The sequence below is a fragment of the Chelonoidis abingdonii genome, chromosome 22 (genome assembly GCF_003597395.2).
Source record: "Chelonoidis abingdonii isolate Lonesome George chromosome 22, CheloAbing_2.0, whole genome shotgun sequence".
Lineage (NCBI taxonomy): Eukaryota > Metazoa > Chordata > Testudines > Testudinidae > Chelonoidis > Chelonoidis abingdonii.
The window spans coordinates 25,912,603-25,926,391 of NC_133790.1; the positions used below are offsets into that span (position 1 = coordinate 25,912,603).

The 13,789-nt window shown below is 42.6% G+C and overlaps 1 protein-coding gene across 4 annotated transcripts in view; it reads left to right on the top strand.

Moving 5' to 3' along the window:
• Window positions 1-13,789, top strand: part of MED13L (mediator complex subunit 13L) — a 413,400-nt gene that overhangs the window by 346,568 nt on the left and 53,043 nt on the right. For all 4 annotated transcript variants that reach the window (XM_032800003.2, XM_032800004.2, XM_032800007.2 and 1 more), the window contains 4 exons: window positions 284-507; window positions 8,067-8,259; window positions 10,700-11,144; window positions 12,780-12,999. In XM_032800003.2, the coding sequence (XP_032655894.1) occupies window positions 284-507; window positions 8,067-8,259; window positions 10,700-11,144; window positions 12,780-12,999 (1,082 nt within the window). The remainder of the gene's footprint in view (window positions 1-283; window positions 508-8,066; window positions 8,260-10,699; window positions 11,145-12,779; window positions 13,000-13,789) is intronic.

Genomic DNA, 13,789 nt, shown 5'->3' on the forward strand with positions numbered 1-13,789 from the left:
CTTCTTCTGCTTTGACTGACTGACCTCTGATTTTATGGCACTTCATAAGCATGGTATAAATCTTTCTGCCCTGTAATTAAGTACCGTTACCTGAGGAAAATGACTGTGGAAGGAAGGACATTGTTAATATGCATTGTGGCTGTATCCTGCCTGCTCAGAGGAGGTTCAGGCTTTCTGAAAACTCTCAATGACAAGAGATGACTGATTTACAACATTTGGCTAGAAAGAGCTCATTTGCTATTGTACCTGACAGTTCTGTAATACCCTCTTCTTTTCTTATCAGGTTCTGAGGAGTCTCCTGAGCCTCTTCCAATCCCCACTTTACTGGTGGGTTATGACAAGGACTTCCTGACAATCTCTCCATTCTCCTTGCCGTTCTGGGAGAGGCTGTTGCTAGACCCATATGGGGGCCATCGGGATGTCGCTTATATTGTGCTGTGTCCAGAAAATGAGGCCTTGCTCGACGGAGCCAAAACTTTCTTCAGGGACTTGAGTGCTGTATATGAGGTAGGAAAGAGGGACTGTTATGAATTGTTCAGTCAGAATTGTCGTCCCTGTTTTCGCACCATGTTCACAGTTGAGTTAAGTTCATGTTCTTTCCTTCATAAGCTCTCTTAAATTGTTTAAAAGTTAAGTGTTTTAAATAGCAATTTGTTATAGTTTTTTCTTCAGTTTAGGAGGACTTTCTCCACTTTTAGAGTACGGGAGAAATATCATCTAATAGAGCTGCACTTATTCTTTTGCATATTAGTGCTGTTTAAGACCAAATTCAGCCCTAAGATACAGCTCTTACCCGCAGCTGCTGTTTAAGTCGAAGGAAACAAGGCATATGCAGCTGAAGGCTGAAAATAGCTGAGCAGTAGGAACTGTCTAATAGTAAGATGCCCTAAAACGCAGACGTACAAGGAGACATTAGAGATATAATACCTCTGAAATATAGGAAAATCTGAAAAGTAGGACTTTCCGTAAAATGTATCCAGGAACCTCCTGCATAGGCAAGCAGTAACTTCTCACGCGTCTGGTAGCAAAGTGAGACGACTAAACTTTTTCCACTCTGTGGCAATGAAGGGAGAGTAGCCAGACCAGAGTGGGAGGAGTAAAGGATGACTCATGCTAAATGACATGTTCCTCAATCAAAGCAGCAGAGCTTTTCCACTGTATTTAAGACTGATTCATTCTCTTGTACACACTTTGATCCTCATCAGGAGTGATATGAGTACAGTTGTGGTCTGTGAACCAGTGGCAGCAATATAACTAAGCCCAGTTTGCAGATAGAGGATCTTGTTGCCGCACAGGTACAAAGGCCCTATGAATAGGATTTCCAAAAGCACTCAGCATTGGCCTAACCGAGTGGTTAGCAACCTATGGCATGCGTGCCAAAAGCGGCACGTGAGCTGATTTTGAGTGGCACTCACACTGCCCGGGTCCTGGCCACTGGCCTTGGGGCTCTGCTGCCGGCCGGGGGTCCTACCGCCGGCCCCCGCAACCCAGGGTCCCATCCTTTCTTGACGAAGCAGACAGGACTTATTGATCAAAAAAGCACTAGCAGGTTATGAGAAGCAAAGCTGTATTTTTAAATGCTTAAGTGTAAGTAAAAATCAAGCCAAAGAAAGGAAGTTACAAGATTGCACAGTGCATTGCAAAAAACGGAAAGCAGTCTACGGATGGGAAATATATAAAAAGTTTTTCTCAGCAGTCTGGAAGTTTTGTTCAATGATTTGCCAAATAAAGATGGGATCATATCTAGAATAAAAGAACTGCCTGTCTCTGCCAGAACAGTTGAGAGACGCATACGTGAAATGGCAGAAAACATTAACAAAAAGTAAATGACTGCATTAAAAGACACAGCAGTGTTTAGCGTTGCAGTTGATGAGAGCGTGGATATAAATGACATTCCACCTTTGGGAGTTGTTGCAAGTTATTGTGCTTCTGGTGAAATCCAAGAAGAACTTTGTTGCCTAAAACCCCTGCATGACACAACAAAGGGGGAAGATACAGCGGAAACTTTTGTAAACCATTTTGAAGAACGAGGAGTTGACATCAGAAAAATATTTTGTGTGACAACAGATGGTGCTCCTGCCATGGTTACAAATCCCTTCTGTTTTCCAAAGTTACTTGAAGATCAAATTGGCCACCTGACAGTCAAATTTCACTGTATCATCCATCAAGAGAACCTGTGTGCTAAAATTTCTAATTCAGAGCTTAATAATGTGATGAATACAGTGGTGTGAATTGTGAACTTCCTTGTTGCTCGATCTGCTTTGACTCACAGACTGTTTCAAGCACTGCTGGGAAGAGATGGACAGTGCTTATAATGACATCCCACTTCACAGCAACTTTCGGTGTCTACGTTGTGGCAAGGTTTTGGTGCGCTTTGTAACCTTTTTTAATGTAATCAAGGCCTTTTTGTTGGAAAATGGCTAAAACTACCCTGAACTCGACGATGACAAATGGCGGTGTAAGCTCATGTTTCTAACTGACATCACCGCTCACCTAAACAAACTCAACCTCTGTCTCCAGGGTGCAGGGCAAACGGTTCTGGATCTTTATAAAATCTGGAAGGCATTCGTTGTAAGACTAATAGTTTTTTCTTAGGATATTCAAACTTTGACTTTCCGCTACTTCCAGCATATAAAAGAGCTATCGACACATTGAACTGTCAGTGTCAATGAGGCTGGAATGTAATGCAAGAACTGGAATCAGAATTTTCTGACAGATTACAAGATTTCCAGTGATTTGGCCTAATGCTTTCTTTTCTAATTAAACCTGAAAAGTTCAGAGAAAGAGACTTGGTTTTGTCTGTATTTCAGTGGATGGGTGTTGAAGAATTCAAAATGCAGCTCATTCAGCTAAAAAGCTCAGAATTGTGGGCATCAAAGTTTGAAGATCGGTGGAGTGCACTTGAAGCTACCGAGAGAGATCATGGGGCCTTTATTCTGACCTGCTGGACATCCCTGCCAGTGAAATTTAATTAGTTGAAGAAAATTGCATTTGCAGTGTTTTCAGCATTTGGATCCACATACCTGTGTGAACAGGTGTTTTCACACATGAAATCTGTCCTCTGTCCCTCTCGGAGCCAGTTAACAACTGATCACTCAGAACCCTGTGTGCAGCTTAAAGTATCTAAGTTCATGCCAGACATTGGAAAACTGGAAAAGCAAGGGCGAGGATCACACTAAACTGATAAGATCTGCATTTTAATTTAATTTTAAATGAAGCTTCTTAAACATTTTAAAAATCTTATTTACTTTACATACAACAATAGTTTAGTTATATATTATAGAGAGACCTTCTAAAAACATTAAAATGTATTACCGGCATGCGAAATCTTAAATTAGAGTGAATAAATGAAGACTTGGCACACCACTTCTGAAAGGTTGCCGACCCCTGGCCTAACCCAACACTGAATGCTTTTGAAAATAACATTCATGTGCAAAAAGCCTAGGTCCCAACCACAGATCTTCCACCTTGTTCATGGAAGGGTTAGCCACATAATCTGCCCTGTCTGTCTCACCACCTTTGCAATATAATCATTAGGTAGACAGAGATGGAACATAGTTTTGAGAAATCTGACCTGGCAGATTTTCCATGTCTTTACCCAGGAGGAATGTATGGCCCAAAGTAAGCAGTCAGCTAAAAGATCACTCAAATAAAAAAAATGAATGTTAATGTAATGCTGTAGAAACTGTGACTGTGATATTTCAAAAAGCCCTATTAGTCCTTTTTATTTCAGGGGAAGAAAGTGAAAACCATTAGAAAACATGGTCTTCTAAACATAGAGATTTCTATTTAATTTTTGTAATGTCAAAATTTAAGATAGAAATTCACAGCGAGAGGTGATTTCTTACTCTATTCTGAATGGACATGATATTCATACCTGGAGCTCAGTCCAATATTCTGAATCATTGCATGTGTTTTAAAGTATGCTTCTGTTTTAGGAGGAGAATGGGGTCACACCCTTAAGCAATCCAGAGCAAGTGTAGATCTTGTGAACAACACTAAAACAAGAAGTACTGTAGTTGGTATTAATTACAATTTCAAAGAAATGCTCCTCTATAGAATGGAACTGCTCCCACTGTATGAACTAATTCAACATTTCCTCCACAAGCTACAGCAGATACATCCGCTAAAAACCTGTGAAAAAAATTATCCTCCAAACAGTTCTACTTTACTACATTATCAGGAAAGAACGCTAGCATTGAGATATGTTCATTGAGAATAATCTATGTAGGGTAATGATAGAAGCCCCATCACTTAGGCTGTTTCAAATAGATTGGACAAAGAAAAGGTATATACTGTATGCTATGAGAAACAGTCCTTCACTGGTCACTAGCTACAGATAAGATGAGCAAATACCTCTTTTCCATTGCTAATTTCTGTGGTAAGAGCAAGGTAATCTAAAATATGAACTGCCTTAGATCAAAGAAACCCAAAATAACTTTTAGGAAACTCACGTTTTTCTCAGATTGAATGATGGTACCACAGAATACCCAGCACAAGAACTGCAGTAACACTGTTGTGTCAACAAGAATTAATTCCTGTGTATCATGTATGAAAAACTTTTCTGGAGATGGTCACCTGGGCTCTGCTAGACCTTTGCACCAACAGAGTCAGTTGTGTGGCTAATAAGAGTTTTAAATGTATCAATCTCCTACTTTCTGCGAAAGTGAAATGGATCCTTTTACTCACCTGGGTATGGCTCTCTTTTAGACTTGAGTGCACAGCAGAACCCCATTTATCCAACCCTCCATTATCTGGCTCTTGTGTATTAACCAAACAACCAGCACGCACAGGTCCAGAAGCAGGCAATCTCTCCTCTGGCCACTAGATGGGGCTGCAGCCTTGCACTTCACATTCTTCGGATTATCCAATTTTTTGATTATCCGATCAGGCTCCAGTCCCTGTTAGATTGGATATATGGGGTTCTGCTCTATTTAATTGGAGTACAACTGCCTGTTTTCCAATCTAAAGCAGTAGCAATTCTTTTGTTATCCCCTAGGATGCAGTACTCCTTAGCAGTCAGAGCTCATGCAATAGAAGGCCCTTAGTTAAATAAACTGGTGCTGGTTCTTTGAGTGATGTCCCTGTGGGTGCTCTGCCTTAGGTGTCCGTGCGCCCCTGTGCTCGTAATGGGAGAATTATGGTAGCAGTACACATATACGGTCCTCGTCTCGCACTGCTTCAGGTGGTTAACTGATGCTGTTCCTTCTCTACCACCGTTGGTTCGAGTCGGAGCAGCTAGCAGTGCCTCACAGCTTTCTGAGTAGCATTGTTTCCCTTAGTTTTAGTTTTCAGTTAGAATAGTTAGTGTTAGTACTTTATCCCTGTCCTTCCGTTTTTCTCCTCATAGGGCTGTAGGTTTTCATTTTTTTTCACTGCCACAGCATTGTATTTGTGTCCCCCACCCCACCTTACGGGGAAGAGTACGCTCCCTGAGGGGCGTTCCTGGCTCCCCAGGGTTCAAACACTGCATTACCTGCAGCCTTTCTATACCTCTCACAGTGCATCTGGTGTCTCAGCAAGATATACACTGCAGAAGTGCTCACACTCTCACAGTCTGAAAGATGAGAGATCTCCAGCTTAAACTTCTCCTCATGGAGAAGTCTCTTCTCCTGGTGTCTGAGCCTGAGGTACGCGCTCCATGTGGCCAGAAATCGCCGACTGCAGTCCCTCCTTCCATGGCCTGGGCTCCTGATCAGCCCACCAAGAAGGCAGCAAAAAAAAACCGGGGTACCATGGCCCCGACCTTGGAGTTGGCCAAGAAAAGGCACACCGCTAATGGGCAAACATTCCCGGTACTGACTGCACCGGCCGTGTCAACGGCCGAAACAGTGGGACCCTTCGGAACTATTGGTACCTAGAAAACGAAAGCCGCCAAGCAGCCGAGCTCAGACACAGGTACCAAGGGGAAAATGAAACCCTATGCCACAATACCGCCAGACATGACTAAACACTGGTACTGAGCACCTCAGCACCCCCGCTGCTAATGATGCCACCTAATGCAGACATTGTGCACTGCAGTCAAACACCAATACCAAGAGGTTTGTTTCAGCATATGGTACCGAACCCTACCACACCCATGGTACTGATGCCATACGCTTTGCAGCAATTCCTGCACCAAAAAGACCTTATCGTCTCTTCTGTACTGCAGTTTCCCATCCTTAGCACCAGTGGTACCTTGGTCCTTGTGGTACCTAGTCAACCCAGCTCTCCATTTCTTTGTTTCACAGTTCTCGAGTGAGGATGAAGATGGAGACAAGGATGTTGGGGACTCTCCACAACATTCCTCCCCTGTGGATACTCCTGTCACGCATGCTGCTCCATGCAAGGGCTACCCAGCAAACCTTCCAAACCAATCCTGGTATGGGCACCCCTGGATGCCCACTATGCTCTTCCCACCACAGTGGCCATTTTGGAGACCGTGGGCAGCATATCCACAATAACAACAGCCCTCAACCTCCAGGATGCATATTTTCATATATCCATCCATCACATCAAAAATGTCTATGATTTGCAGTGGGACAAGATCATTTCCAATACAAAGTTCTACCCTTCGGCCTTTCCATTGCGCCATGGGTATTCTCAAAGGTACTAGCTGTAATAGCTGCCTACCTACGCAGAGAGTGAATCATGATATTTCCCTACTTGGACGATTGTCTGCTGAAAGCACCAACACTGCAGGGAGCGATAGAGTCCACCGAACACACTATAACTCTGTTTATGAGGTTAGGCCTTCAGGTAAACATACAAAAATCTACACCTGGAATTTATTGGGGGAGACCTCAAACTCTCTTGAGGCATCTGCCTCCCTACCAACAAAACGATTTCTAACTTTAACCAATTTGATTAACACAAAACAGCCCAAAGCGTCTGCTAAACCTCGCCTACAAATTCTAGGCCACATAGCTGCTATGATCTTCATAATCAGACACACAAGACTAGGTATGCGGTGTCTACAAGCCTGGCTCCAGGCAAATTATATCCCATATAGTCACAGTATAAACGAGCACCTCACCATGCTGGATACAATAAAAGACTTCCTTTTGTGGTGGACCAGTCCAGACAACATGCCCTTCCTACAGAATCCATCGTTGCTCACCATCACCACGAAGGCATCCCTTCTAGGTTAGGGAGCACACCTGAAACCACACTTTATACAGGGCTGATGGTCCACGATGGAGTCCCATCTTCATATAAACCTCCTAGAACTGTGAGCAGTTCAGAACGTTTGCTCCCACTTCTTACTGATAATCAAAGACAAGACGGTTCAGATCCTCATCAACAATGTGGCTTGTATGTTTTACATAAACAGACAAGGGGGAGTGCAATCACACACTCTGTGTGGAAGCCATGCGACTCTAGCAGTGGTTCCTTCCACTGGAGGGCACTGCTCTGAAGTCACCTAAAGTGGAGCACGCACAGGGACATGACCTGAAGAAGAAGAGAAGGTTACTCACCTTGTGCAGTAACGGAGGTTCTTTGAGATGTGTTTCCCTGTGGGTGCTCCACTACCCTCCCTCCTCCCCTCTACTTCAGAGTTTAATACTAGGCTCTGCAGTAGGAAAGGAACAGAGAGGGGGTTGGTTGCACAGCACCTGTTAACCACCTGAAGCAGCGTGAGATGGGGACCATGCATGTGCAACCCAACTGAGCACTGCTACCATAAAGGTCCGATTACTAGCACAGGGGTTCACGGACACCTAAAGTGGAACATCCATAGGTACACATCTCGAAGAACCTCCGTTACTGCACAAGGTGAGTAACTGTCTTTCTTACACCTGCAGATATCAAACATAAAACCAAAGTCTCTTGTCAACCTCAGTGTATACTGTAGAATGTATAGAACAGACTGTACTTTATAGCTTTAGCTTGACTGTAAATATAAGTTAAGTCAGCCAGAGATAAAAAACAAGATGGCTTTTAATTTTTACAATTACGGATTTGTACTATAAGGGGCTGCCATTGGAGAGAGGGCATGAGACTGTAAACCAGTCCGTTTATCAAGTTACTGTTTTTGTTCTGTGGACATGGCATCTTGTTGCAAATATTTCTTCTTGTGCTGCCAGATGTGTAGGCTTGGCCAACACAAACCAATCTGCAAAGTGTTACGTGATGGAATCATGCGGGTGGGAAAGACCATGGCGCAAAAGGTGACAGATGAGCTAGTGAGCGAATGGTTTAACCAGCCTTGGGGCAGTGAGGAGTGTGACAATCATTCCAGGCTCAAACTTTATGCGCAAGTTTGCCGGCATCACCTAGGTAAGTGAAGTTGAGTTGGGATAAAAATAAGACTGTTTTGTTTTGGGTTATGGGGGAGGAGGAAACAACTTTCCCTGTAAATGCATTTGTGATCTGTAAAATGACAGTAAAAATAACTTTGTGGGCTCCATTTTAATGGTCTCTACGTGATTTCCATATTACATTTATTCACTTTACAAGTAAAAAGATGTATTTTTTCTAACTCTCAGCCCTGTAAACTCATCTTGAGATCCAAAAGCCAATTTCTATGTTCCTGCTGAGAAATCAGTGTACTACTGGACATTTGCTCATCTATCCCAAAGGCCCTCTTGTGCAGGTTTAAACATACGTATTGAGCTATTAGGGATTAATGAGCACATCTAGGATGTAGTGTCGTGTCATTGTGATTGAATGGTTTATCTGATGACTTACAGAAATTAGAACTACCTGACTAAAACTCAACCCAGCAAGACTAAGTTAATGGATTGACTGAATCAACTGGAAGAATTTTTGTAATGGTTATTTCATGTCCCTTGTTAAGTAGAGTATGCCCACTCTTTGTTCTAACTGGCTTGGGCCTTGGTTGAGAGAGGACCCATCTTCCTATGTGATCTCTTGGCAATTTATTATTTATATTAGTTTTGAGGAGCCCCAATCAAGGATCAGAACCCTATTGTCCTACACACTGTTGAATCACAGAACAGAAAGATGATGCCTGCCTGAAAGAGCTTATAGTATAAGTAAGACAAAAGACAACACGAAGATATAGACAGATGATGGAGCACAAGAAACAATGAGACAATGCTAGTCTGCATGATAGGTAATTGTCTCTGAACATTGACTACTGAACTGTTGATGAATTTAGTTCACTGAAGTGTGCAAGTTGAGAGTCCTCTGATGTAATGGTAGTGGGGAGGACGCTAGTTTGTTTTCAGTGAAGTCCTGAAATGAGTGTCCCCGACCCTCTTTGAGGTCACAGAGGTTGACAAGTACTTGACTATGCTGACCATGAGGGCTGACTTCACAGGCTTTAGAGAAGGGGAAGTTCAGGACAGTGTATGAGGTTTTGGGATAAGTGGGTGAGTAGTGGTAGTTGTAATAGGTTAATTAGTAAAGGGATCATTTAATTATTTTGTTTTAAAAGTTATAAAATAAGAAGCTGGAGCATGGACGGGAGTTCTGTACCAATTAGACTTAAATAATTATCATTCAATAAATAATAATAATACCTATCTCTTATGGCACTTCCCTTCAGTAAATCTCAAAGTGCTTTTCAGAGGAAGTAAATACCATTATTCCCATTTCAGCCAGACCCCCTAGATCCAGCTGAGCTATTCTGGTGCAGAACCTTTTAGTAGTGGATGGATGGGGGTGGGGAAGGTAGCACTAAGCTATCTTTCTTCTCCCCTACTCTTTGGTCCAAACTGACTCTTAGCATAACTCCTAATGGCATTAGGGCTCAAGTAACACCAGCTAGAACAGACCTGAAAGTAAGTCTGCACTGCAAAAAAAATCCTGTGGCAGCGAATCTCAGAACTTGGGTTAACTGACTCAGGCTTGTGCTAAAGGGCTAAAAATATCAGTGGATTTCAGATCCCAGGCAGGAATGTCTACTCTATTTTTAGCTCCATAGTGCAAGCCCCATGAACCCAAGGCAGTTGGCCCAGGCTCTGAAACTCATTGCTGCAGCAGATCTCATTGTTGTAGCAGATATATATAGTGTAGACACATCGTAAGTGCTCTGAGACTGCTCTGCTGGGTTGGCCTCGCGCCATCCGTTAATGATTGCTATGCTTGGGAGAAGCACAGAGAGGTCAGAATCTAGCACATTTATCTTTAACAATTGCCAGTATCCTACTACTTCTTTCAGTTTGCTTTTAGCTTTCATTTACCACATAGCTGGGTAGAACCATTACCACACTGATTAATATGGTAGGCACTCCATGCTCACCCCCAGAAGTGTGTAGTATGTGCTCAGTCCGTGAAGTTGCATAAGGAGCAACTATAATTAAATTAAATCTCCCATAATAGTAGTTCATGTAAAAAGGGCTTGAACTGACAAAGATAAAGATGCTCTCTTAAATGGTCATTGTGAACTGTGAAGTAATTCATTTAGCTGTTTGTGAAGTTGAATGCCATCTACAAATACAGTGTTATCACATCACAATCGAACCAGAAGTAATGACATGTCAATAGTAATGTTTATTCACTTCCCCTTCTCTTCATACTGCAGGAACTGTGCAAAGGCAAGCCTGTACTTAGAGATAGTTGAATCACATTATTGAAAGGGACTAACTGCAGAATTGATTTTACAATTAAATATTTATAATGGAAATTATACTCAACATTTTCCTTCTCCTCAAATGTTCTGAAAGCTAGTACTGTGTGACTTTACAGTGCTTTGTTTGGTGAGATCTGATACACTATCGTTAATCTACCTTGTGTTTATACACTCTTTCAGCACCTTACTTAGCCACCCTGCAGCTTGACAGCAGCCTGTTGATACCACCTAAATACCAAACCTCAGCGCCAGCAAGCCAAGGGCAAGCAATGCCTGGGAACACTGGACCTGTACCCCCAAATTCAACATGCCTGTCAGCTCCTGGGGCACCACCAACAGGCAGTTCTTTTAATTCCACGCCTAATGGTGGAACCACTAACCTTGTAGCAGGAAGTAGTTCAGCATCTGGATCCTCTGTGCCACAGTTGTCAGCATCTTCCTCGACACCCAGCATTAACCAGATGAGCACTACCTCTTCTTCAGGGTTTAGTGGAATTGTGGGTCCAGGGCAGAACACCAGCACTGGGGGAAATTCTACAGACAGACCACCAGGGAGCACAGGTTCTGGAGGAGACGCAGAACCTGGACAGAACTCATCACAGCAACAGCAAGAAGGACAGGAAAGGTAAGTTACTAAATACCTGAATGAGCCCATGTATTACCAGTTCAGTTCCTTAGGGTATGTCTACACTGCAACTAAACACTTGTAGCTGGCCTGTGTCTGTTGACTCAGGCTTGCAGGGCTTGTGGCTGTAAAATTGCAGTATAGATGTTCAGACTTAAGCTGTAGCCAGGGCTGGGAGTGGAGTGGAGAGTGGAGCATCCCAGAGGCCAGGCACCAGCCTGAGCCCGAACATCTACATCGCACTTTTACATGAGCCCAAGTCAGCTGACATGGACCAGCTGCAGGTGTTTAGTTGTGGTGTAGACATACTCTTATCTTCCTGCATTCATGACTTCTTCCCTTAAGCCACACGGACATTCCTGAAAGTGCAGGAGCTCCTTGCTTCCTACACAGCCACTCAGAGCTGCTGCTATCGCAGTTGTGATTGCAACAGCTGTCTCTGATGTATAGTGGATGAACTTTATTCATCCTTTGTAGTAATTGAAATGAGTTTTATTATTTCATATTGTTTAGTTAAAGGAGACACTGTTATTGTTAATAGGCTCAAAATTTGACCCACAATTTTTTTCTTACCTATTTGCAAGCTAGGTGGTATTCTGCATATAGAGATTTGTTAGCTGTTCAAAAAAATAATGCTACATTGCTACTATTTCTTAAACCTATTCTGGCATTACAGCATTTCCAAATAACCCTGCAATAAGGAACCAGTGCATGATTTTACAATGTCAGGGAATAGATTTCAGGGATAAGCAGATTTCAGCTTGGGGCTGCTAAAGAGTCATCAGAAACAGGAATGTGTAAAACATTATTTAAAAAATTAGAAAAATACGTTGCCACCATTTAAAAACTCTGCTTTCCAGAGGCAGATCTTTCTTGATGGGTAACTTTTTTCCCCTGTCACTTTTGCAGTAACATATATTAGCAAGTAGATGTTATGTTGATAAATTGTCATATCGTAACGGGTTAATGAGCTCTCATTCTTTAAGTAACAAGTTCAAATCGAGCCCTGTTTGAAGTTGTTATACTTCTGTTCAGTGGTCTATGCAAAATCTACCACTACAATTAGCACTAGTTGGCAGCCTCAGCAGAATAGGTACACTGAACGCCTTTCTCACCTCTATATGTTTGTCTCTCCTGTTTAGGGTTGAGGCACTTCCACAGGGGGGCAGCGTGGGGAAACCGTCACTGCAAGTGCTGTACCTCTTCTGTGAATAAACAGAGGCCTTCAGTCTCCTCTCATTCTTCCAACTTTCTCCAGCACTAAAACAATTTGTATATTAATGACCACAAGCAGAAAATAGTATACTGTCATTCACTGATTCAGTGCTAATCATCTTTCTTGTAACATTCTTCAGAGCTAGACAGTTCTGGGTGTTTCAGATGGAGGGTGTATCACTCTTTTAACAAGCACCTTTAATAAATTATTAACAGGTACTTTGATGTGATGTAATCCTTTGGATAGATGTAACATCTTAGCAGCCATTGTTCTTGGACTGTGTTTTTAGGTTTTTTTTTCTCAATGTAAAAAGCAGTCCTCCCCTTCAGACTCTTTCCCTACCCACCCTAACCCTTAGAACAAAACAATAATTAGACTTTGTAATTTGCTTATGCACTTACCAATACACGTCTCTCTAGTGTTACAGAGAGGGAGAGAATAGGGATTCCCACTGACCCAGAATCTGCAGACAGCCATGCCTATCCTCCAGCAGTTGTCATCTACATGGTGGATCCTTTTACCTACACCGCAGATGAGGAATCTGCCTCAGCCAACTACTGGCTGTTAAGTTTGATGCGATGCTACACAGAAATGTTGGATAACTTACCTGACAATATGAGGAATTCTTTCATTCTCCAGGTAATATTTTAAATCTTTTTACTTTAGAGATTCATTCTACCACATCAGACATTTGCTAACTATAAAATGTAGGCTGGGATACTGTGTCTGAACATTGTGCCAAGTGCTGTTATGTAGAATATTTAGATGATATTGTGTTATTAAATGGACAAGTAAATATGTTAAAATAATATCCTGGTTGTGACATAATGCAGGAAGGAGCCACAGTACTCTTAAATTATTTCCTTTGTGTATGTTCCAGAACATGTATTCTTCGTTGGGTGATTTCCAAACAGTGGATTACTTTCCATAGCACACAGAATGTGGTGGCATTGTCCTGGCAAAGGAGTGTTGTAGCTGTGTTTATTATGAATCTCTTTACTCTGTATATTCTGTGTCTCAGCCTGTTAATTATATTAACTTTTATGGTGTTTTGTTTTGTTTAATGCAAGTGAAAAGATGCATAATGTGTACTACTGGATTACTACCTGCTTGTTAAAATATATCCTCATACAATCCTGAGTAGCTAGCATTAGTTCTTCTTCGAGTGCTTGCTCATATTCATTCCAAGTAGGTGTGCGCGCGCCGCGTGCACGTTCGTCGGAAGAATTTTCCCCTAGCAACACCCGGCGGGTCGGCAGGCGCCCCCTGGCGTGGCGCCTTTGCGGCACCGTATATATGCCCCTGCCGACCCGGCCGCTCCTCAGTTCCTTCTTACCGCCCGTGTCGGTCGTTGGAACGTGGAGTGCGGCTTAGCTGACCTCCACATCCCTAGCGTTTCACCCGTTCTACATAGTTCTTAGTTAGTTAG